At 50.4% G+C, this 26,715-nt stretch overlaps 1 protein-coding gene across 1 annotated transcript; it reads right to left on the bottom strand.

Annotated features, from left to right (window-relative positions):
* Window positions 1-23,733: 23,733 nt before the first annotated feature.
* Window positions 23,734-24,474, bottom strand: EI90DRAFT_3019007 (uncharacterized protein; the record flags this gene model as incomplete). Its single annotated transcript, XM_039057295.1, has 3 exons — window positions 23,734-23,970; window positions 24,064-24,162; window positions 24,244-24,474. 3 exons carry the CDS (start codon window positions 24,472-24,474, stop codon window positions 23,734-23,736), a joined length of 567 nt encoding a protein of 188 aa, XP_038912341.1.
* Window positions 24,475-26,715: the final 2,241 nt, after the last annotated feature.

The raw sequence follows: 26,715 nt of genomic DNA on the forward strand, positions 1-26,715 counted from the left end.
CTCGACATGTGTATCGTCCTACTGAATCTGTACCCTATGGGTCTTCATCACTCCGCTCTCCCCCCAGTACTCAACATACGACGTCACCTCACGATCTTGGAGATCGTGAATACTTTGAGGCCCATCTTCCCGTGATGCCGGCACGTTCGCTACACGAACGCCAAGTCGCCGCCCATCCACCGTCTGTTCCCTCCTTCGCCAGTCATCATGTTTCCCCGCCAACGGTACGTTCCCTTTGGGAACGCCAAGTCACCGAAGGCCCTACTAGTCAGTCCTCATTGTATGCTTATGACATCAACCCGCTACCGGCATGTTCGCACTGCGAACACCAAGTACCCGATAGCAACTATATGAAGTTCTCACCCATCTCACAAGTCGCGACCTCGCACACGGTACGCTCCATTGAGGAGCGCCAAGTACCCGTGGCTGACCCGTCCGTCCTGGCATCTCCGACTACCTACCATCAATCCCTTAATAGCTCACTACATCATCAATTGCGATCGATGGGAACTCGATCGTCCACCCCCAGGCAAGACTGGGATCACTCATCGATTACATATCCTGTTATGGTACAGACCAGATATGACCTCACTCATCCCACTATAAGAACGGATCGAGGAATGGGGAATTTCCCCCATCCCTGTAACATCTCCCCTCCCCCAATTTCTCTAAGGTGCTAGGATGCGCTAGAGTGGGTGTGAGTGTGTGGAATCCAACAGTAGGAATAAGGGCAACTGTCTAGCCCACAACGAGTGGGTAGTAGATTAGTTGAGCCCGGACCTTGCGGAATCCCGGAGAACCCACACGAAATTTAAGGATCGAGAGCATAGCGAAGTCTAGTCAAGAAGTAGGAGTTTTGGAGAGTTTGGCCCCATGAGCTTAGTTGGCATAGAGAGCCACGAGCCCTCTTGCAGCGTCCTTCAACGCCAGGTTCCTAAACTACATTCCCCTCGAATGGAAGAGGGAAATGATTGCTCATGATAGAATCAGAGCAGACTTCTCCTCAAACAAGGAGATGTTAAAAGCAATATCTCGTGTAGACGAGATAATCGATGGGCTGAAGATGTCTTCAGCCTACAAATCAGGATACTATACCCAAACAACTACCACAGCAACCACGAGCCGTGGTAGAGCCCTCCCATCAGGAAAGAAGGCTGAAGAGCTGAAACCCAGATGGAAAGAGGATACATCCTCAAAAAACTCGAGGAAAACTGACCAAAAGTCAGTTCCAATTTGTGGCAAATGCAGCAAAATAGGGCAAACGAAAGATTGCCCAAGACACAATGTAATGAGCGATGAAAAACCAAGGTGCATAGCCGCCATGGAGATCGCGATCACAACGGAAGAAGAGTTGAAAGACTCATCAGATGAGAAACCAGAGAACAACTCTGGTAACTCCGAAGCATCAAGCTTTGAAGTAGAGGACCCATATGAAGGACCTCAATACTCACCCGACTCAGAGGGTGAGGAAGTCAACGTTGGGACCATAAGGATGGGCCCAATGTCAGTCGTTGATCATGATGACATAAATTACAAAATCAAACTGGCTGTAGCACGCCAGTTAGAAAACATGGCAGACGAAAAAGTCGCCGAAGCCTTGGTGGAAGCACCAAGAAAAGACACCTTGGGGAAATACACCAAAGTACCCAAGGAAAACAAGGACAAAGGGAAGAAGGACCAAAAGTCCATCGAAACCCAGTCCCCCTTGTTTGATGTGAAATTCCGCATCTCAAAAGATGCGGGAAAATACCCTGCAAACAGACCACTCTCAACAAAGAGAACACTGACAGCTCACATAAAAATAGCAGGCATAAAAGCCTATGTGCTATTCGATAGTGGAGCCGAAACGGACGCTTTATCACCGGACTTTGTCCATGCGGTCCACATCCCAATTCTCCAATTGGAGAACCCAGTCGTCCTTCAAATGGGGATGAAAGGAACAAGATCACAGATCCTGTTCAGAACAAACGTGGACGTTGAGATTAACAGCCACATAGAAAAACACTACTTCAATGTGATTAACATCGATAGATACGATGCCATATTTGGCACCCCCTGGTTAAACAAAAACCAGGTAAGCTTAGACTTCCGGTCCCACAAAGTGAGAACGGTGAACAAGGGCAACATAGACACCCTTGGAGTAAGCGGGGGCTGTGTGACGAGATCACACGGATGGAAAACTCAAGCAAGAGCTCGAGAACAACCAAAAAAGAAGCCCCCCTGACAGGGAGGCGGGATTGAAACACACCTCAGGGTAATCGAAAGAAAGTACCCTGAAGGTTGGCCCAATCCTAGTCCGGAAGGACTAGAACTTCCAGACGTACCACATCTGGAAGGTCTCTCCATGAACAACCCCGAGTTCAAAATACTCAGGGAGTGGTGGAGAGAGAAATTCGAAACCGTAATGGCACCAGCGCCATTAGAAATGCCTCCCTTGAGGGAGGTGAACCATCGAATCCTGTTGAAGGATCCGAACAAGAAATTTTGGGAAAACGCCCCGAGATGTCCTGCAGCACTGCAGGAAGCACTAGTGACCAAAATAGATTGCTATGTAAAAGCAGGATGGTGGTATCCCATGAACAGCGAGCGAGCATGCCTGCTACTGTGTATCCGCAAAGCAGATGGATCTTTGCGCATGGTAATAGACACGAGGAATCGTAACTCAAACACAATCCTTGACATCACACCAATGCCAGACATGCGACTGATCCAAGAATCAGTCGCCAGAGCAACATACCGATCCAAGATTGATATGTCGGACACATACAAACAAATACGCGTGGATCCAGACGACGTCCATAGGACGACATTCTCTATGCCACATGGGACGTACAACTCAAACATGATGCAGCAAGGAGACTGCAACACTCCCTGCACCTTCCAGTGTGCACTGACCTGGGAACTATGAGGAGAAGTAGGCAGACGCCTACATGTCTGGTTCGACGATATATTCACCAGCACAAGCTTGGTGGAGAACCACAATAAAGCATTATTGTGGTTGTTCACTCGCCTGAAGGGGGCAAAATTCTACATAAGCCGGAAAAAATTCCAGCCATTTGCCCCAATCCTAGACGTTCTAGGAAGTGGACAAACAAGGCATCCACGCTCAAGCGGATAAAATGGAAAAAATCCGCAACTGGCGAGAGCCAGTAGACCACACAGGAGTCCTAAGATTCCTGGGAATGTGTCATATCCATCCCCGGCCATCGACTTCCGGTCCCTCCGGTCTAACTCCGCTCCTCCCTCACTAACCTCGGAGCCCCCGTATTCCGCAATCCTCTCGGTACCCCTCGATGGTCACCACCCCCTCATTTCAATTTATTACCTACGCCTCCCTAAGTACGGAGCCCCGAAGACTTCCGGACAGCTCTGATGTCCGCTAGCGCACCCCCGCCTCCGCTGGGCAATACACTCGCCTGCCCTGCAGAGCCCACCTTCGGGCTTATCCCTCCTTTCCGTTTCTGGGTTATCGCCTGCCTTTCCGCTAACCCCACAAACCGACTCGTCGGTAATATTCAGTCGGCTAATGTTTAAACCCCGTTAGCTCCGCTCCATTCAGCTCCGCCAATTGCGGAACCGTCTCCGCTGTAACCATATATATATCCCACTTGTACATAGGTTACACCCCAGTAGTAAAATCAACTAGAGTTACCCCCCCCTTAGGTTCTGATTGCCAGTCAGTAAGTTAGGGCACAGACGTGTCACTAGGCACAGCACTCTTGGCAGAAGTCGCTGAGGCCGAAGCCCTCCGCCACGGAGACACTCCCTCGTCTCGAATCTGGTCTCTGACAGAATGGTAGAATATCTATCGATATTCATGCCAAACATCAGTGGCTACACAGGACCACTGCAAACAATCTGCTCAAACAAGCAGACATTCAGGTGGACACCACTCCACCAGAAATGCTTCGACGAGATCAAATGTCTAGCATGCAGGGCTCCGATCCTGAAGCCTGTCCAGTGGAATCCACCGGAAAGCCTCTCAGAAGAAGAGAGGACCAAACTCCACATCTGGGTCATAACAAACGCATGACCAGTGGGCATGGGCGCATTAATTGGACAAGGCGAAAAGTGGCAGACTTGCCGCCCAGCCACATTCATGTCCAAAAAGTTCACCAACACACAACATAGGTACTTCGCCTACGAGCTCGAGGCACTGGGTGTCCTCGTAGCACTCATGAGATGGCAAGACAATCTCATGGGAGGCCGTGAATTCACAGTAATCACGGACCACAAAGCTTTGGAATATTTCAAAGCGAAAAACCACAACTCAGGTAGACACCTGAGATGGCAAGCCTTCTTCGCAAGCTTCAATTGCGAAATAAAATATGTGGAAGGCCACAAGAACAAAGTGGTGTCAGGGTTCAGCACCCTGCCCTAGGGTGCCCTAGGGTGCCCCAGACTCCCCAACCAATCCCTTCCTTCCATTCCTTCATTGTTGCCTTGTTGTTGCCTTTCTGTGTTGTGTATCCACGCACATGGATAGCGTGGGAACTTTCTGAGCGAGCAGCTCGCCCAGAATGTTCCCACAGGTCACAGCCACAGTTCTGGGCGAGCAACTCGCCCAGAACGTTCCCACGCTTACTGGGCACTGCCACCTGGATGTTCCCTCCGGGTCACACTACACAACTCTAGGAGCTGTATAGTTGTGGGCATGTGACCCATTCCTTTATATAGCAACCATGCGGGGAGATGAGACCTTTACCCTTCTTCTCATCTCATACCCCACATAGGCAAGTGTATATATTATCTTTCCTTTTACTATACATCTCATACCCCGCATAGTGTGAGGACAGGCCAGATGGGGGTTGAGGTCAGGGAGCCTCCGAGTCCGAGGCCGGGCTTTGACAAGTGGCAGATGCACTCTCACGGTACTACGACTCGCCAATGGATGAGGATCTGCATTTCGACGACTACATGTTGGCGGACATCCATCTGGACAAAAATGCAGAAGATACTATCCCCGACAGAATCGAGGAATACGAAGAACTGCTACTAAGCAGTACCCTGAGTAAAAACTCAGAGAGAAAGAGACTTGCAGTGATATGTGCGAGAAATACCCTAGAGGAAGCTCTAGGGGGGAGCGCCCAAAATCTGGAAGAAATCATAATTCCAGAAGAGAACCTTCGAAAACAATTCGAAGAGAAAGACCTCATTGAGGCAATAAAATCTGGATACTCGCAAAGCCAGATCCACCGGGAAATCCTAGAGAACCCGGGGAATTTCAAAAACTTCTCCACAAAAGATGGGCTGATAACCTGACTTGGAGAAGGAGGAACGACCCAAATAGTAGTCCCGAAAGGGAACTACGAAAGGAAGTCCATTCGAGGAATAATCCTCGAAAACATCCACGAAACACTTGGACACCTAGGATCCAAGAAAACAGTGGAAACCCTCCGTCGACACTTCTGGTGGAAGTCGATGAGGAAGGATACCCACAAGTTCTGCAGGTCTTGTGGAACTTGTCAAACAACAAAGAAAAGCACCAGGAGAAATCCCGGACTGCTTCACCCACTCCCAACCCTGGAGACACCATGGTTGTCAATAGCTATGGACTTCACAGGTCCACTCCCAACAAGCTTGGGATATGATTACCTCTGGGTAATCATTTGTAGGTTGACGTCCAACGTCCACCTAATTCCAATAAAGACAACAACGAACGCACTAGAACTAGCATTCGTATTTCTTTGTGAAGTTGTAAGACTCCATGGTCTACCACACTCGATCATATCAGATCGAGACTCGAAATTCACGTCAAAATTTTGGCGCGAACTACACCGAATACTCGGTGTGCAGTTGAAATTCACAACTGCATTCCACCCGCAAGGCGATGGTGTAACGGGTCTATCGCCTAGACTCGAGACAGAGAGAAGGGGGAGGGTGGTAGTGTGCACGGGTGTGGTTCGTGGGGCCGGGTTTTGGTCCGTGGGTGCTACTGAGTCTGCAAAAACCTCAAACAAACACTCACCTATGTCTCTCTTGGACGTCAAGGCTGAGTATTATGATGTGAGGGGTCTTAGACGTGAGCAACTAGCTCAGAGGGGGCGTTAGGGTCGTGGATGGCATCTTTGCCACTTGGATGTAACTTCTGCTTTCTCTTTCACGGGTCTATTCAGTACTAACTTGTTATGTACAAGCTGTTATCTAGTTTATATATGTTTGAAATGGAATGAATGGCATGGGGGAATGTAAACGGGCCGTTAGGCAACCGTAAATGATGAATATCCAATTGGGAACAAAGAAACAATAAAAGAAATATGAATGAATGGGGAATATATGATAACGGGTCCGAAATGGAAATTGTGAAAATTAACTCCGCAACAGTTCGCCACAGCGCCCGCCTATTCTCCCGTCAGCAACCTCCTCGTCTCCAGCTTTCCAACGAGCCCCTATTCGTCCCATTTGGTGCAGTAGTTGTTGAGATGTGGCCATTGACAGGTGCTGTCAAGACCACGTGAGACTCTACTCCGTGCTGAACCATCCGGGCATGGGATTGCCATTCTGGGAAATGCTCCGGGGGTGAAGAAGGAAGGTAGAGCATCACTATCGGGTGGAAAAACGGCCGGGCTGTATGTGCAGGCACGGAGATCCGGAGAGGGGGTGAAATTGGCGGCGTGGTTGGGCGTGGGAATTTTGCTTGGAGTTGTCGGGAATGATGGGGAAAATAGGGAAAAATAAGGAATGAGTTTATGGAGTGTTGGATAGTGATAGAATGAACATCGGGAGCGTCAGCGGATATGTACTGCGTGTTGGTGACCAAATTCCGCAGAATCCGACTTTTTGCGGTACACGGAGTTGTCCCCACAACAACGGCCAAGCGGAAAGAATGATACAAAAAGTAGTACAAATACTACGTCCAATGGTTAGACCAGATCAACGCGACTGGGCAGCAAAACTGTCAATGGCGGAATTCGCGATCAGCTCGAACACATTGACAGGATTTGCCCCGTTTGAATTAATCTACAGCCATATGCCAAAGATGTGCCTAACAGCACCACTCTCGGACTACCCGGGAGTAAACGACTTCACCCAAAAAGCGAAGGAAAACCTCATGGCAGCTGTCAGGGCCCGGCCCTCGTTCCGCGACGGGCCCAGGGGGATCCTCCTAGTCGCTGGGGTATCTAGTCCGAGTCCGAGATCTTCAAACTCACTGAGGGGGCTAGCCCCAGCCTTCACAGGAAATGAGTTGAGAAGAAGGGTAACCTTCTCAACCTCCTGTGAAGCCGCTACAAATGGGAGTCGGGAACTATACAGTTTTCGGCTCTTTGCCGACTTTCCATAATTGGCACCCCCCCGTGGGAAGATTCTGGGCGAGCTGCTCGCCCAGAAAGTTCCCATGGTCGTGGCTGTGATGGTTTCTGGGCGAGTAACTTGCCCAGAACGTTCCCACGGGTCTGCATGCATGCGGGATTGTGGAACAGTGAAGGGAAAAATAGGAGAAAATGGGGGAAGGGTACCTGAGGGTGTGTGGGGTCAGGGGCTGTGCCCTGACAGCAGCACACGACGTGATAATACACAATTGCGCTGCTCAAACAATCCAGGTGAATAAGAAAAGACGCCCGGCCCCGCCTTTGAGAAAAGGCGAGCTTGCATACTTATCCACAGATAAGCTGAACCTGTCAGAGACCGGGTCGAGACGAAGGAGCGTCTCCGTGACGGAGGGCTTCGGCCTCAGCGACTTATGCCAGGAGCGCTGTGCCTAGTAAACATGTCCGTGCCCTAACTTACTAACTGGCCACCAGAACTAAAGAGGGTAAACTCTAGTCGATTTTATTACTGAAGTGTAACCTATGTACAAGCTGGATATATATATGGTTACAGCGAAGACGGGTCCGCAAATGGCGGAGCCGAACGGAGCGGAGCTAACAGGGTTAAACATTAGCCGACTGAATATTACCGACGAGTTGGGTTACGGGGTTAACGGAAAGGCAGGCGATAACCCAGAAACGGAAAGGAGGGATAGGCCCAAAGGTGGGCTTTGCAGGGCAAGCGAGTGTATTGCCCAGCGGAGGCGGGAGTGCGCTAGCGGACGTCGGAGCTGTCTGGAAGCCTTCGGGGCTCCGTACTTAGGGAGGCATAGGTAATAAATTGAAAGGAGGGGGTGGTGACCATCGAGGGGTACCGAGGGAGTTGCGGAATACGGGAGCTCCAAGGTTAGTGGAGAAGGAGCGGGAATAATCGGAGGGATTGGAGGGATCGGAAGTTGATGGCCAGGGATGGATATGACAGTATCCCCTTCTTAGGCCTGAACCCTTGAAGGCCCAGAATTAGTAAGGTAAGGGGAGCTGTACTTACAGAAAAGAAAAAAAATGAAAACGGAAATGAGGAGTGGAGAGGAAGGAGAGATGAGAGAGGAGTCGGGGTTCCTAAGGGGCTTCGGGTCCAGGCTTATCTGGGTACTGAGAGTGGAACGCTTCGATGAGGTCGGAGGCGTGATCGAGTTCCCCGGCAAGGAGCCATTGTGTCTCCTTGTCGGTCCCTTCATAACCTAGCCACTTAACCAGGTAGAGCAACTTGTTGCATCTACGTCGGTCGATCTTGGAGTCGAGTATCTCCTCGATCTCGTACTCCATTTCGCCTTCGATTTCTACGGGAGGCGGAGGTGGCTGGTGGCGATTTGGAATGGTGTTCGGGACGGAGGGTTCGATCTGCGAGACATGGAATACCGGGTGAATGGCTCGCATGTTTTCCGGCAGGCAGAGAGTGAGGGAATGAGTTCCAATGTGGGCAATGATCTCGAATGGGCTGAGGTTTTTTTCGGAGAGCTTTTTGGAGGGTCGGGTGGAGCGGAAATACTTGGCCTTTACATAGACCGAGGTTCCTACTTTGAAAGCTGGGGCAGGACTCCGATGGGAGTCTGCCGGGCCCTGATAACGGATCTGAGCGAGATGCATTTCCTTGTGAAGGAAGTGGTGGAGGGAGTCGAGATCGACGGAGTACTCTTGGGCGCGTACTGATGTCAGGTCTCACTCCGGGTGAACGGTGATGTTCAGATGGTAGCCTTTGTTGGCGAAGAACGGGGAGACGCCCATGGTGGCATTCAGAGCATTGTTGTATGCGAACTCTGTGAGAGGCAGGAGTTTGGACCAATTGTCCTGCTGGTAGTTACTGTAGATACGCAGGTACTGCTCGAGCATCTGGTTCATCTGTTTGGTCTGACTGTCTCCTTCCGGATGATAACCGGAGGTGAAGTGGAGGTGGATGTCGAGGGCCTTACCAAGTGAACGGAAAAAATGAGAGACAAACTCCGGACCCCTGTCAGAGGTGATGTGGGATGGAACTCCATGCTTGGAGAACACATGGAGGAGGAAGAGCTTGGCCAGTTCCGGAGAGGTGATAGTGTCGTGGGTAGGGATGAAAATGCACTGTTTGGACAGGCGGTCCACGACAACCAAGATGGAAGTGAATCCGGAAGAGGAGGGTAGCTGTTCGATGAAATCCATGGAGATGGAGTTCCAAGGACGTTCGGGGATGGGGAGTTGTTTGAGTAAGCCGTAAGGCTTATGACAGGGGACTTTGGCACGGGCACAAGAGGTGCAAGAGGATACGTAACTCTTGACGAAGTTACGGATGCCTGGCCAGGTATATTCACGATGCACTAGATCCAGAGTCCGGTTTTGACTGAAGTGTCCGGAAAGTTGGTGGTCGTGTTTGTCTCGCAAAACGCGGAGACGGAGATCATTAGAGTCCGGGACGTAAATGCGGTTGTCCAGCCTTAACAGGCCTTCGGCATCAACGGACCAGCGGGAATTGGGGAGGTTGGGGGAAGCGAGATGAGAAGAGATTGTGGTGTCGGAGGAGAGGGAGGCTAGAATGTCTTGATGAAGAGCCTCTGTGTCGACGAGTACAGCTGCTCGGATTACTGTGGCAGCTAGGAACGTAGCTCATAAGGATGCAGTGAGCTGCTCCGAAGTGAAGACCGGTTGGAAGTTCTGCGGATTGACGCAAGCGTAGTCCATATCCCCTTCTTTGGGATAGACGTCCCAGCGTCTAGTCAATGCATCCGGTTTTACTCCGAGTCTTCCGGGACGGAATCGGACAGTCATGTGGAACTGGGAGAGGAACTCCAACCAGCGGGCTTGCTGCCAGGTCAAGAGTTTGGTGGTGGAAAAATACTCGAGGTTCTTGTGGTCAGTGATGACGTCGATTGGGGTTCCTGAACCTTCAAGGTAATGATGCCACGATCAGAATGCATCATGAATGGCGAGCAGTTCCTTATCATGGGTGTCATAATTGAGCTCCGGTGCCGAGAGTGTTCTAGAGCGGAAAGCGACGGGGCGAATCTCTCCGTCATCACAGCGGATGGACAGGATTCCAGAGATTGCGTAGTCGGAAGCGTCGGTTTCTACAATGAGGGGGGCGTCGGGTAGCCAATGTGTGAGGATAGGGGCAGAAGTGAAGGCTTCTTTCAAGGTGTTGAAAGCAGAGCGACAATCATCAGAGAATAACCAGGGGGCTCCTTTATGCATGAGGCGCGTCAAGGGGACCACAATGTCGGAGTATTGGTGGATGAAACGCCGATAGAAGTTAGCAAAGCCAAGGAAGGATTGGACATCCTTGACTTTACGGGGCTCGGGCCAATCTTGGATGGCTTTAACCTTCTCGATGGACATGGTGAGTCCGGAGGGAGAGAGGCAGTATCTGAGATATTCCATAGTGTCCGTATGAAACTTGCATTTCTTCGGATTGGCGTATAGGCCGTGTTTGTGGAGTCTCCTAAGAACTTCTTGGACATGCTCCTGATGTGAAGCCATGTCTTCCGAGTAGGTAAGGATGTCGTCTAGGTAGACTACCACAGAAACGTCCAAGAGGTCGGCAAAGATCATGTTGACGAATCGCTGGAAGGCCGTGGGTGCATTTGTGAGACCAAATGGCATGACAAGCCACTCATAGGAACCGTAGCGCGTGCGGAAGGAGGTCTTCCATTCGTTGCCTGCTGCAATGCGAACCAGGTGGTAAGCATGCCGGAGGTCGAGTCTGGTGTAGACCGTGGCCCGGCTAGGTGCATCAAGGAGGTCGGAGATGCGGGGGAGTGGGTAGCGATCCTTTTTGGTGATCTTGTTCAGCCCTCGGAAGTCAACGCAAAGATGGAGGGATCCATCCTTCTTGCGGACGAAGAGGACCGGTGCCGTGTGAGCGGAGGTGGCGGGACGAATGAACCCGGAGGCCAGGTGTTCATCTAAGAACCCCCGGAGGGCCTCGAGTTCCGAAGTAGAGAGGGAGTACATAGTACCCAAGGGTGGTGGAGTGCCTTCCTCAAGGTCGATCTTCAGGTCGTACTCACGGTGCGGTGCCAGCGTTGAGGCTTTGCTCTTACTGAACACATCCACGAACTCGTGATACTCCTTCGGAACGGCTGAGAGGTCGACGGGATCGGTGTGGGATGAGGCAGCCCTCAAGTGGCTTTCCTCGGAAGGGATGGTTAGGCTGAAGGATACCGATCCTTCAAGTCGACAAGCCTTCGCGAATGCGGAACGGCTGACGAACTCGATAGATGGTAACGGAGGAGTGGGAGCCTGTGACTGAGGTGCTGGCGAAACATCAGATGGTTGGATGTCGGATGACGGCAATGGTGCCGGAGACGACGGGGGAGAGCTCGGAGTAACTGTCTTGGTAGGTTCGGAAGTTCAGAACGTGATACTGCTTGAGACCCAGTCAATCAACAGATTGTAGTGGGTAAGCCAGTTGTGTCCTAGGACTAAGGAACAAGATCCATCCAGCGATGTGACAAAGAAAGTCGTGGGGGTGATGTTTCCGGAAGCGAAGCGGAGGGGAATATCAACGGCACGGGTTATGATTGAGTTGGTGCTACCGTCAAATAGGCGTAGTTGTAGGGGTTTAATCTGGTATGTCTTCAAGGCTAACTTCTTTACGAATGTGTCGTTGATGAAGCAGTCCGAAGACCCAGAGTCTATGAGTGCAGGTACGTTCTCATAGGAGCGAAAAAGTTTATTTTGTGTCCTATTATTGGACGGAGGAGGAGGGACAGGAGAAGAGAAAGAAGAGAAATGGAGAGAGGTGGATCGATCTACGGAAGTAGTCGGAGGGGGCGGAGGAGAGAGTGGTACATCAGCAACACTATCTACAATGGGTAGAACATTAACCGGAGGGTCAACATTGAGAGGGGAAAATAGACCATTTGAAAGAGAAAAAGAAACGGGAATATGGAGGGAGGATAAGTCGGAGATGGAAGACGCGTTTAAACGCACTTCTTTGAGCGCACAGAAGGAAGGATCGCAACCCCCGGTCCGTGTGGAGTCCACGGGGGTGCGGACTAATTTTTTGCTTCTGCGGAAGCGGATCCTTGCTCCTCGGTCTGGGCCGAACGGGCCTTAGATGCTCAAGAAGAAGACTTGGGACAGTCCTTGACCATGTGGCCAGACTGACCGCAGAACATACAAAGTTTCTCGTCAAGACGACGCTTACGCTCTTGTGGTGTGAGCTTGCCATTGTCTCCGAGTTTAGATGAAAGGTCCGGTTTAGCGGAGCTGGCCTCGGACTTCTTAATGTCCTTCGGAGGCCTACTACCGGAAGCGGAGTTGAAAGAGGAGGAGGAAGGGATGGGGTCAGAACGAGAAGCGGCAGTGGACTTGTCGAAAACGTTAGAGGAAGAGGGTTTTGCGTGACGTGTAACTTCCGATTTACGCTCCCAATAGCGCACATCGAGAGTTTGGGACAAGGTGCAAAGCTCAGAAAGAGTAGAGGGTTTACCTACTCTGGCAATATCATCCTTGATACGTTCCGGCAATCCGTTATAGAAAAAACGACGAAGCGCGGCTTCTCCGTAACCATGAAGTTGAGAGGCGTGTCGGTTGAACTCGACGACGTATTTATTGATGTGGTGCCCGTCCTTCATGTCCAGGGTCATCAGTTGAACTTTGGCGTCGCCCACGGGATCGTGAGGACCGAAGTTAGTTTGAAGTTCGTTGACGAACTCTTGGTAGTTATTCATCCATCGCGGACGAAGAGTAGAATTTTGGTTGAATAATAAATCCGGCTCGAACCAATCGAGGGCCATTCCCTTGAGGTAGGACTGCACAAAGATGACCTTAGCGCGGTCACTAGCAAAAGCGAGGGGACGGTCCTGGAAATTGAGTTCGCATTGGACCAGAAATACTCGGAGTTCTCGGGGATCTTTCCTGTCGAACTGTTCAGGCTCACGGACCTTGGTCCGGAGAGCAGAGGGTGGTGGAGGTGGTGGACGACCGGTGTGACGAGCCAAGCTGGCAATGGCTTGGGCTAATTGTGCAATAGCCACGTTGGGGATGGGTTCGGCATCGTCGGTGGTTGGGACAGTGGGGATGGGAGGATCAGCAGGAGGAGGGTCAACGAAGTCGGGGACCTCGGAACTGAGTCCAAAGAAGTGGACGGGGTCTATGGGTTGTTCCGTGGTGTCTCCGAAGTCGGAATCTGCAACTGGTGATCGATTCCTAACGGGGCACATGATGGGGGTCGATGGGAGAGGGGTTTCAAGATTAGAAAAGCTTCGAAACTCAACTGGGTTTCTCGCCAATCGACTAGGACCAGGCTGTGAGGGTTCTGGGGATGGTGAGGCAGAGTTGGGAACTAATGTGCATAGTTGCGAACGAGTGCGAGGGGCTTTTGGTGCCATACAAGATGTGTACTAGTCAGGGAGTAATAAAATACTGTCAGAGACCGGGTCGAGATGAAGGAGCGTTTCCGTGATGGAGGGCTTCGGCCTCAGCGACTTATGCCAAGAGCGCTGTGCCTAGTGACACGTCCGTGCCCTAACTTACTGACTGGCAATCAGAACCGAAGGGGGGTAACTCTAGTTGATTTTATTACTGGAGTGTAACCTATGTACAAGTTGGATATATATATGGTTACAGCGAAGACGGGTCCGCAATTGGCGGAGCCGAACGGAGCGGAGCTAACGGGGTTAAACATTAGCCGACTGAATATTACCGACGAGTCGGGTCGCGGGGTTAGCGGAAAGGCAGGCGATAACCCAGAAACGGAGAGGAGGGATAGGCCTGAAGGTGGGCTCTGCAGGGCAGGTGAGTGTATTGCCCAGCAGAGGCGGGAGTGCGCTAGCGGACGTCGGAGCTGTCCGGAAGTCTTCGGGGCTCCGTACTTAGGGAGGTGTAGGTAATAAATTGAAATGAGGGGGTGGTGACCATCGAGGGGTACCGAGAGGATTGCGGAATACGGGAGCTCCGAGGTTAGTGAGGAAGGAGCGGAGTTAGACTGGAGGAATCGGAGGGGCCGGAAGTCGATGGCCAGGGATGGATATGACAGCAACCAGAACTGAAGGGGGGTAAACTCTAGTCGATTTTATTACTGAGGTGTAACCTATGTACAAGTTGAGTATATATATGGTTATGACAAGGGCAGGCCCGCAAATGGCGGAGCCAAGCGGGGTGGAGCTAACGGGGTTAGACATTAGCCGATTGAATATTACCAACGAGTCAGGTTACAGGTTTAACGGAATGGTAGGCATTAACCCAGAAACGGAAAGGAGGGATAGGCCCGAAGGTGGGCTTGCAGGGCAAGCGAGTGTATTGCCCAGCAGAGGTGGGAGTGTGCTAGCGGATGTCAGAGCTGTCTGGAAGCCTTCGGGGCTCTGTACTTAGGGAGGCGTAGGTAATAAATTGAAAGGAGGGGGTGGTGACCATTGAGGGGTACCGAAGGGATTGCAGAATATGGGAGCTCTGAGGTTAGTGAAGAAGGAGTGGAGGTAGACCGGAGGGATCGGAGGGATCGGAGGGAGTGGAAGTCGATGGCCGGGGATGGATATGACAGCACTCCCAGGAGGGCATGTGTTAGAAACGGGTGGAAACAGACGACTCCGGAGTGAAATCGGAGACTTAGCATGGAGGGACCTTGGCCTCAGCGACTCAAGCGGAGCACTGTGCCATTGCTGTTTGTCCATTTGGTCCTTAATGTCACAGTAGGTGAGCAGGAAGTCTCTAGGGGGCATTTCAGGTTGGTTTCGGACTGAGCCCCAAACAAGTATGTACAAGCGCCGATATATATAATGGAGGGGGCAAAAGCACAAGGAGACAAAGGGGATCCGAATCGGAACGAAGACGTCTGAACGGGAACAAAGGGTAGACAGAAGCGGAACGGTACCGAAGGTCATAAGGCAGGACCTGTGATACATCCGAAAGGAGGTAGGGAGGGCGAGGCCCAGAGGGGCAGGAGGATGAGGAGAAGTGGGGATGATGACTAACTGGCTAGAATGGGAAGAAGCAGCAGTCCAAATAGGGATGAGGGGAAAACGCGAAAGATACATTACAAGCGGCAAAAGTGCCGAAGGCGATCCACGAAGCTCGGAGGTTGCGGAGCTTACAGAGGTTACGGAGGCGGGGTTGGAAGTCCGAGGAATATTGGCAATGGTGTTTACGTAGTATGAGGTCACCAATGCAATGGACTAAGACCGAGGTGGAGTCAAAGTCCGAGGTAGGGACTATGATGGAGGCTCGGAGTAAAGATATGAGCGGTGCCCGAGTACGAAGTACGGAACAGCGGTGGAAGGTCGTAACTTGGTGGGGGGTCGGTGGAAGAGTACCAGAGAGAGGAGAGAGGAGAAAGGTAAGAGAGAAGGAGTGGCGGGAAGGAGAGTAGTCAGGTCCGAAGGTGAGTATCGGAGCGGACGGGGGAGGTGTAGGGGGGTGACGGAAGGGTGGTGGTGTTGTGAAGGAGGAGCGGAGTAGGAGGAGGAGGAGTAGTAGGAGGGTGTTGCCAGGACCGAAGGTGAGTATCAGAGCGGGCAGCTGTAGGGTATGACTCCGGAGGTGGGGAAGGAGGAGGTCCGGGAGTCAGGTCGGGATCGGGTATGCACAGATATGACAGCATGGAGCATTGCTTTGTGCACAAACATATTCAGTAAATACAATTTAAATGTTTCAAAGTGTATAGGGGTGAGAAGCTTCTGGGAGCTCCTGGAACATTTGAAAATGAAAAGGAAAAAAAAAACAAAGAGGGGAGATTCCCCATGAATACCTCCTACCACAAGACTAACACCACAAGACACTGTTTAGCATTTAGATCAAACACTACAGTCATTCACCCCCCAATGGTGTGGATTTCACTAATCCAGGCCTCAATGTTGTTGTCATGGCAGCCCGATGCCACATGAGGACAAAGGGGAGGTGGAGCCGCTGGCAACGTGTTGCCAAGTGGAAAACCCTTAGTTGCACAAAGCGTCAGAGAGGTGCTAGTTTCATGATTGTTGTCTGCTTTGTTACATAGTTAGATAGGCCATAAAATGGTGAGGATTACCTGAGTGCAATGCTCAACCATGCTTGACATTGCGCTCTAGGTAAGTCCTCAACCTTACAGATTGTACATAGTTTACATATCGCTTAACCATGCTTGACATTGTGCTCTAGACATTGCATCTTCATGCTCCTGTTCGTCTGAGATCCTCCCATGCTGATTAACAAATGTAACGAAGTTCCATGAAAAAAATTGATAAATTTGAATAACATGAAGAACGTAAATATGAATCAGTGGCCAGCAATATTTTGAGTGGAGTCCTGTCATGAAGTGAGTATGGGAGTGAGTGTGAAATGGGTGCTTTCACCCCTCAGTGGTATCCTGTGACAGAGTGTGACAGTGCATTCACACGCTCATGTTGGACCCCTGCTGACCCCATCAGCCACTTGTTCAGCACACCTTGGCACCTCCAGCATTGCAGGGGGTTTGTTCTGCTGGAGCTGTGGATAATTCTGAGCCATCCAACCCCTCATTCGGATTCCCGATGGCTTTGCCAGTGCAAGTGGGGAGAATGGGCTGAAGGGCTGCAGGGGCACAGGACCTCTGAACCTGAGCAGACCACCCTCACACACACACACAGGTAATGAAGGGGGAGGAGCAAAACTGCAGCATTGACAGACTCACTGGCGGACCTTCCTACTAGGTCCGAAAACTCAAACTTCCGTGAAAAACCAACCAGTGGACCTTCCCTAGGGCTGAGCAAGGCATCCTGCCTTCTCAACGTCACCCTAAACCTAACTGAACTCGTTCATACGCTCCCAGACATGGTACTGTCGGACTGGCACTAAAGCGGGAAGGAGGAGAAGATCTCTTTTCATACCAGATACATGCTTGTATATAATCAAAGCTAATGTCCAAGCAATCCAACATGGATAGAAACGGACAGAACAACATAGAACAAAGAAAACAACAGAAAACATAAAAAATATATGGGTGCAGCCACACAATCGATAGAATTTGACGATCTCCACAACGGCTGCACCAAATCTCCCGATATTGGACTTGTTCGACTCGTCTTGACGGTAGCTTTCCAACGATATCTAATGCGTCTGGATCGGAGAAGAACTGGGGGAGATATGGTGAAAATACCATGAAAGCAGCCCGATATGGAAACTAAGTGGCTGTAACCTGGTCTGGAAAAATATCAAAAAAATACAGAGATGATGGGGGAAGTGCAATGGGCTTTGGGGGGCTGGGGGATTGTGTTTCGGGTCCCAGGTAACGTCTGTAGACCATCATATAGTGCTGTTTGGGTACTACCAGCTTGTAAGATGTTAAGATGTTGTCATATCCATCCACGGCCATCAACTTCCACTACCTCCGATCCTTCTGGACCACCTCCACTCCTTCTTCACTAACCTTGGAGCTCCCATATTCTGCAATCACCTCCACTTCTCTCGATGGTCACCACCCCCTCTTTTCAATATATTACCTATGCCTCCCTAAGTACGGTGTTACGGATACGGAGTCTCCAACAACCATATCCGTCGCATAGTCAAAGACTTCTCCTCTCTATCACTCCCCCCTCTTTCTCCCTTTTGTCCTCTATCCCAATACCCTACCCTCCTTACTCGTTCTACCCCTTTCCCCCCCTCGTGCAAAGCTTTCCCCATTGGGGTTTTGGTGCTGGCCGAGGTTACTTGTGTTTTGCGGGATTTCCCGCGACCTTACCATTTGTAGATAGTCACGTGTCTTGTACGGAAACCGCCGAAGGCGGTTCCCACTAACTAACAACTACTCTCTACAACTGTCTTGTGTGTCGTCTTCTGTAACAACCCATCCTGTGACTCAACTGAACTGTGTGACTGTACAACTCACAACATGTCTTATAAGTCTGGTTATGTTGAGTCCTCTAACGGTCCTCGCCGTGAGAACTCAAGGTCGCAAGTCGAAGACTCTCGACCTGTGTATCATCCTATGGAATCTGTACCCTATGGGACTTCATCACTCCGCTCTCCCCCCAGTGCTCGACAGACGACGTCACATCACGATCTTGGAGATTGTGAATACTCTGAGGTCCACTTTCCCATGATGCCGGCACATTCGCTATGCGAATGCCAAGTAGCCACCCGTCCACCATCTGTTCCCTCCTTCGTCAGTCATCATATTCCCCTGCCAATGGTATGTTCCCAAAGGGAACGCCAAGTCACCGAAGGCCCCGTTAGTCAATCCTCATTGCATGCTCATGATATCAACCCGCTACTGGTACGTTTGCGCTGTGAACGCCAAGTACCCGATGGCAGTTATACGAAGTTCTCACCCACCTCACGAGTCGCGACCTCGCACACGGTACGCTCCATTGAGGAGCGCCAAGTACCCATGGCTGACGCATCTGTCATGACATCTCCGACTACCTACCATCAATTCCTTAATAGCTCACTACATCACCAATCATGATCGATGGGAATTCAATTGTCCACTCCCTTGCAAGACTGGGATCACTGATCGATTACATATCCTGTTATGGTACAGACTAGATACGACGTTCGTCATCCGACTATAAGAACGGATCGAGGAATGGGGATTTCCCCCCATCCCCGTAACATACGGAGCCCTGAAGGCTTCCGGACAGCTCCGACATCTGCTAGTGCACTCCTGCCTCCACTGGGCAATTCACTTGCTTTCCCTGAAAGTCCACCTTCAGGTCTATCCCTCCTTTCTGTTTCTGGGTTATCGCCTGCCATTCCGCTAACCCCGTAACCTGACTTGTTGGTAATATTCAATTGGCTAATGTTTAACTCCGTTAGCTCTGCTCTGCTTGGCCCTGCCATTCATGGGCCTGCCCTCGCTGTAACTATATATACTTAACTTGTACATAGGTTACACCTCAGTGATAAAATCGACTAGAGTTGATCCCCCTTTAGTTCTCGTTGCCAGTAAGTAAAGGCACAGACGTTGTAACAGGGAATTTATCCCAACGTCACACAGGCTCACAGGGGGGACAGTAATCTCCTGCCTGCCTCTCTCAATCTCACCAAAGGTCCTTGTGGTACGGTGCTGTATAGTTGTGGCTGTGTAGTCACAGGATTACTACAACTACACTTGCCACTGTATGTATGTACATGAAAGAAGGAAAGAGCACTGTTTTGTAGTGCAAGGGTTTATCCCTGCAACAACATGTAACTTGGCACAGCGCTCCTGGCTTGAGTCGCTGAGGCTGAAGCCCTCTGCCACGGAGACAAATCCTTTGTCTCGATCCGGTCTCTGACAGATGTTGTGAGTATCGCCTCACACTCCCAGTCCATCAGAGATATGCTATAATAGGCTGTATAATCAACTGGGGAGTAAAGGCTGTAAAGCCTTAACTCGCCCGCATGCAAGGTTTATATACATGGGGGAAGAGCACATGCAGCCTATGCGGCTTGCAGGGTCTCTGAGTATGTACAATACATCAGCAAACCTGGATGCGGAGGCCTGAGAGCTCATAGAGCTCATAGAGCTCTCAGAGCTTCAGTACTTTGAAATTGCAGGTCCCCTTCTCTGAGAGCTCCAAAAAGTAGTCAAAGCTCTGAGAGCTCATAGAGCTATATTTGCACACAGGGGACTATTATCTATATGAGCTCCCTGAGTGTTTAATTTACCCGATATCAAAATTAAAATTTAAAAGCATTGACTATGGCATCATGTGACTAGCCATAGCCAACTCCCTACCATACAAGGGACTGAACAAACTCAGCTTCACTTTCAGCACCAATGCGGCACCAGACACCAAGGGTATGTAGCCCAATCAATATATAGACCAAATTTAGGGATATAAATGCAGTAAATCTGAAATTACTTAGGGAAAATGCGGGAAAATGAGTGGGGGGAATTGGGGGGGAATTGGGGGGAATTGGGAGGGGGAATGAGGGAAAAATTAAAGGGGGAAATGGGGGGAAAATGAGGGGGGAAATGGGGAAATTTGGAGGGGGGGATGAGGGGGGAAATGAGGGGAAAATGAGGGGAAAATGGAGGGGGGGAATGGGGTGACATTTGGAGGGGGAAATGAGGAGGGAATTGGGGGGAATGAGGGAGGAAATGAGGGAGGAAATTGAGGGGGGAAGTGGGGGGAAAATGGAGGGGGGAATGGGGTGAAATTTGGAGGGGGGAATGAGGGGGGAATGAGGGGGAAAATGGGGGAGGAAATGGAGGGGGGAAATGGGGGGGAATGAGGGGAAATTTGGAGGGGAGGATGGGGGGAATGGGGGGAAAATTGAGGAGGGAATTGAGGGGAAAATTGAGGGGGGAATGAGGGGAAATTTGAAGGGAAATTGGGAGGGAATGGGGGGGGGGGAATGAGGGGAAATTTGGAGGGGGGAATGGGGGAGAAATGGGGGGAAATTGAGGTGGGAATTGGGGGGGGGAATGAGGGGAAAATTGAAGGGGGGGATGGGGGGGAAATTGAGGGGGGGATGAAGGGGAAAATGGGAGGAAAATGAGGGGGAACTGGGGGGTTTCTAAAAACTTGAAAAAAAGTCAGGGAAAATTAAGGAAAATTCAGAAAATGGGGGACTTTCTAAAAAAGGAGAATGTCCAAAAAATCAGGGGGAAAATCAGAAATTTTGGGATAAGTTAGGGAGAGATATTTCAGGAAATTAGGAATAATTGGAAAAAAAATTAATTCACTTTTTTGATAATTCAATGTGCATTGGAAAGTGCCAAAGTGGGGCAATGTAGCAATGTATGTTTCAGTGTTAGAAAAGTCTCCCACCATGTTTTGGTGAGTGTCAGGGCACAGCCCCTCACTATTCCACAATCCCGCATGCATGCAGACCCATGGGAAAGTTCTGGGTAAGTTACTCACCCAGAAACCATCACAGCCACAACTGTGGGAACTTTCTGGGTGAGCAGCTTGTTCCCACAGGGGGTGCCATTTATGGGGAGTCAACAAAGAGCTGAAAACTGTATAGTTCCTGGCTCCCATTTGTAGAGGAGGTTGAGAAGGTTTAGCCCCCTCAGTGAGTTTGAGGATCTCGGACTGGGACTAGATACCCAGCGACTAGGAGGATCCCCCTGGGCCCGTCACAGAACAAGGGCTGGGCCCTGACAGTGAGCCAAATAACCATGGCTTTTTGACCATGGGAAATTTGGTGTCAAAGGCTTGGATGATATCTGAAGAATACATCAGCTTTTTGTTTGCTTTATTTTCAATTTACTTCATTTGGAACACTTTGTTAAAACTGATTTATACCCTACATAACATGCATGGTTACATTGCCACACTTTGGTGCTTTCCAATTCACATAGAATCATCAAAATTGGTTGAGTTTTGAGCAAGAAATGAGATGAAAGATAAAGTGCAAATTTTTGAATTTCAGAGTTTTCCTCAAATTTTGTAAATAGCAATAAAAAATAAGGTGCTGATTTTAGTAAACACAAAAGGTATATGAGCTCTATGAGCCCAGTGAGTTCATAGAGTTCATAGAGCTCATAGAGCTTTCAGAGCAATGACAATGGCCATTTTACACACATATATGTCCATATTATCTTTGCACTACTGGTGCCAAAATAACTAAGCAGATTTCATGGAGATATGAAGACCATCCATGATTTAAAAACGAAAAGCTCTATGAGCTCATAGAGCTCATAGAGTGTTTCAAGTAATGATGCTGGCTGTTAGAATGGGCAGAAACGGACGACTCCAGAGTGGAATCGGAGACTTAGCGTGGAGGGACCTTGGCCTCAGCGACTCAAGTGGAGCGCTGTGCCATTGCTGTTTGTCCATTTGGTCCTTAATTTCACAGTAGGTGAGCAGGAAGTCTCTTGGGGGCATTTCAGGTCGATTTCGGACTAAAACCAAAACGAGTATGTACAAGCGCCGATATATATAATGGAAGGGGCAAAAGCACAAGAGAACAAAGGGTGACCGAATCGGAACGAAGACGTCTGAACGGGAACAAAGGGTAGAGGGGGCGGAGCGGTACCGAAGGTCACAGGGCAAGACCTGTGATACATCCGAAAGGAGGTAGAGAGGGCGAGGCCCAGAGGGGCAGGAGGATGAGGGGAAGTGGGGGTGATGACTAACTGGCTAGAATAGAAGGAAGCAGTAGTCCAAATAGGGATGAGGGGGAATTGCGAGAAATACATTACAAAACGGCGAGAGTGCCAGAGGCGGTCCGCGAAGCTCGGGGGTTGCGGAGCTTATGGAGCTTACGGAGGCGGGGTTGGAAGTCCGAGGAATATTGGCAATGGTGTTTACGTAGTATGAGGTCACCAATGCAATGGACTAAGACCGAGGTGGAGTCAAAGTCCGAGGTAGGGACTATGACGGAGGCTCGGAGTAAGGTACGAACGGTGTCCGAGTGTGAAGTACGGAGCAGCGGTGGACGGTCGTAACTTGGCGGAAGGGTAACGGAAGGAGGAGAGAGGGGACAGGTAAGGAAGAGGGAGTGGCGGAAAGGAGAGTAGTCAGGTCCGAAGGTGAGTATCGGAACGGACGGGGGAAGCGTAGGGGGATGACGGGAGGGTGGAGGTGTTGTGAGGGGGAGCGGAGTTGTAGGAAGGGTGGCGAGTGGGGCGATGTTCGGTCCGAGATGAGTATCGGAACGGAAGCGGTAGGTTATGACTCCGGAGGTGAAGAGGGTGGAGGTCCGGAAGTCAGATTGGGGTCAGGTATGCACGGATATGACACTGGCCATGGAATATGCATTTCCAAAAATGTATATACATATTATCTTTGCACTTCTGCATCCTTAGGAGAATAAAATCATTCAAACATTTAATTTTCTCCACCCAATGTGTAGAGGGTGCACAGCAAAAAGACTCAATTTGCTCACAGAGCTCTGAGAGCTCCAAGAGCTCCCTACCAAGTTTGCTGATGTAGTTGTAGCGCTGTTGTGCGAAGTTACAAACTGATTATAATATACTATGTTACAAGTGATAACAAGAGTAAGGTAAAGTAAAAGAATTAGGAGGGGGCGCATATGCAGCCTCCCTTCCTTACACTCTCCTCCCTTGCGATATTAATATCGCAACAGGAAGGCATGTACCAAAATGTAGAGACAGTCCAAGAGATTTCAAGAAATTCAAGAGAAATTCGAGGCAATTGGCATTACTGTAAGTTAAAGGTGAAAGGCGGTTAGGCCTTTCAATGTCAGTTGTCACCGATGAAGTTAGAAAAAAAAGGGGGGGTTCAAGGGAAAGTAAAGCAAAGTGGCCAGGCTTTACAGTGAAAGTGGTCAGGCTTTCGGGTCAAGCAGTTAGGCTCTTGGGTAAGAATTAACACAAAGCGATCAGGCTTTTGCGATGAAAGCGGTCAGGCTTTCATTGTGAAGTAAGGTGGTAGGGAAGAAGAAACTTCTAATAATGCCACATGTAGTTAAACCCTTTGTACCAATTATTTCGTTGGTGAAGGAGAATATAAGTGGAGGTGGTCAGGCCTCTTGACAGTGAAAAAAGAAAAGGAAATTTTAATGGGGCAATTAGGCCTTCATAATTTTGATCATTAATGATGACAAAGTCAACGTTAATGTTATAAGACAAAGGCGGTTAGGCCTTTTTTTGTTTGCCCTTTCAGGCCACGCTGCTAGGTCCGGGCATATTAGCCTGTGGATTTGTCGAAGGCCCGGCTCCGTCATCCTCAGCTGCTGCCATATGCTGGCGCTGAGCTGCAGGGAAGCGCCTTGTTGCCAAGGTTGCAGGTGGAATGGCTTCAGTCTGTTCCACGAAACTTGACTCTCCACTCATTGATGTATCCTCGGAGTTGAGGGGAGGAACAGTGCTCACCTCTGGAGGAGGTGGCGGAAACCCCTGGACAGGGCAGGATGTAGGCAGCGGCGGTGCAAATTTGCCCACTTGTAGCCTGGATAGGCCATAAGCGGTCATATTCACCGCTTTTCTCACCTTAGCCTCGTCGGATGGGTGGTGCTTCCAAAATGAGGTCAGGATGTATTTCATTCCTGCTTCTTTGATAACGCCAGGCATCAAAGCCAGGCGTTTGAACTGTTCATCCAGTTCAGATACGGACGGTTTATGTCCGGGCATGAACTTCATCTCATAGAATTGAGCATGTCAAGTGCGCACTTCTGGTGGGGCATTATCAATGCTGTTCACAGCGTGTTTGTCGATCCAGTTAAGGTTGATAAGAAATTTGAACCCATCGGGGGTGTTCAGGAATGGGAGCATGAAATGGGTCCATCGCCATTGGCCCATATCATTTTGGCCCTGCATAACCCATAGTTGACCACAGATAATGACTCTGTCCTGGAAATCGTTAATGGAGAATGACCCTGGAATAGGGACGTTTCGCCACATCCCAGTGGAAGGCTGGCGACTCTGGTCCAGCAATTGGAACCATGAGTACTCCAAGGGGATAAGGTCATGATTATTGTTGTGTTGGGTAGGCCCTTGAGGTCATGGGGGAATAGGAGCAGTGAGAGGGCCCTAATGGCCATCTATTAGTTTCGAAAAAGGCACCTGTGTCCCTTTAGGGGGCACCAGTTGAGACGCACGGTTGTATACCGATATGTTAGATGATGTCAGAGGGGCTCCTTGGGCCCTCTTTGGGGGTCCCAGTACTGTGGCATCCTGCGTGACTGGCGCCTTAAAGGGGACTTTTCGAGGCTGTCAGAGACCAGGTTGAGACAAAGGAGTGTCTCCGTGGCGGAGGGCTTCAGCCTCAGTGACTTATGCCAGGAGTGCTGTGCCAAGTAACACGTCTGTGCCCTAACCTACTAAACTGGCAACCAGAAACTGAAGGGGGTAAACTCTAGTCGATTTTATTACTGAGGTGTAACCTATGTACAGGTTGAGTATATATATAGTTACAACGAGGGCGGGCCCGCAAATGGCAGAGCTGAGCTAACGGGTTTAGACATTAGCTGATTGAATATTACCGACGAGTCGGGTTATGGGGTTAACGGAATGGTAGGCGATAACCCAGAAACGGAAAGGAGGGATAGGCCCAAAGGTAGGCTTGCAGGGCAAGCGAGTGTATTGCCCAGCGGAGGCAGGGGTGCACTAGTGGATGTTGGAGCTGTCCGGAAGCCTTTGGGGCTCCGTACTTAGGGAGGCATAGTGTCAGGGACGCGTCCGGGGTAGAGGGGGTCCGGATGTATCGCCCGGCAGAAGGGCCCTCACAGGGTGCAAACCGGGCGTGCGTGCTGGCGGGTCCGGGGAGGGACAGCAGTCCCTGGCCACTTAGACTGAAGTGGAGAATGTGTTATTGTTATTAAAAGGGAAAACTATACTACTTACCTGAAGTGGAGAATGTGAGAAGAAGGTTACTTCTTCGGTTCCCACTTCAGGTACATTTATGTACATGCGGCTTGAGTCACATGACGAGTGCCACGTCACCCTCGGAGGCAGCCGCAGGCATCCGGGTGTCCCGCGGGGGATCCCGAGAGCGTCCGCTGCATGCGCGCGTGCTGGGCACAGCGGGGAGCCGTCCGGGGTGTGTGGGCCGGACGGGTCAATAGTACATTGATACAAAGGAAGGTGGTCCGTGTAGATAGAAGGAAATAAACAAGAAAAGGAAGATGAGAGGAATGGGATAAAGAAAGGGGAAGAAAGAGAGAAAGGAAAGGGGAGGAGAGACAGAGGAAGGAGGAGGGAGAGGGTTGGACAGCGGGGAGCGGGTGTGGTGTGGTCGGGTGGGTCCGGGTGGACCCGGGTCAGGCGGGTGTGCCCTGACACATAGGTAATAAATTGAAAAGAGGGGGTGGTGACCATTGAGAGGTACCAAGGTGGTTGCGGAATACGGGAGCTCCGGGGTTAGTGAAGAAGGAGCGGAGGTAGACCAGAGGGATCGGAGGGAGTGGAAGTCGATGGCTGGGGATGGATATGACAGAGGCTGGGCATCCTTGAAAGACTTTACTTCCACAGAGAGGTCATCGCTCTTGCGGCGAAAGTAGTCTCTATGACGGGAGATGTCTTTCAATGCATGATCGAGTTTCACCACCTTGATCTTTATGTTAAAAAGTTCCTCATGAAGTGAGGTGTTTTCTTCATGTAGTCGATGGGTCGCTTCCCGGGACTGGGATAGCTCGCCATCGATCAGGCGAATGCATTCGTTAGCTTCCTTAAGGAGCTGACCGAGTATTCCATTGGTCAAATATGCAGCTGAAGCTTGCATCATTTCTGGAGGCAATTGGCCTTGGGGCGTATTGGGGTTATAAACCCACATATTCTGCCCGAAATTAGGAAAAGATGGGCCCATTGCGGCCGTCGTCATATCTGGGACATAGTTTTGCCCCACTTGACCCATCATTTGGGTGTCTAATGGTGGGCAAGCCACTTGGGTTTGAGGGGGAATGTACTCACCATGGATAGGTGAGGGGTGGCCCGATACTGATGGTATCGGCTGTTGCTTTGTAGTCTGAGTGTCAGGAGTGCCATTAGGGTCTGACAAGTGATTGCCAGATATTGATGGCTGTTGCCTGGGGGAGCGCATTCGATTCAGGTAGGTCAGCATCCATTGCACCACTAGTAACCGAGGGGCTTTGCCTGCGGTTATTTGAGTCATCCTTATCTTTGTCAAAGACGCCGTCCATTGAT

This window comes from Cantharellus anzutake (assembly GCF_015039405.1).
Source record: "Cantharellus anzutake strain C23 chromosome Unknown EI90scaffold_51, whole genome shotgun sequence".
Taxonomy (NCBI): domain Eukaryota; kingdom Fungi; phylum Basidiomycota; class Agaricomycetes; order Cantharellales; family Hydnaceae; genus Cantharellus; species Cantharellus anzutake.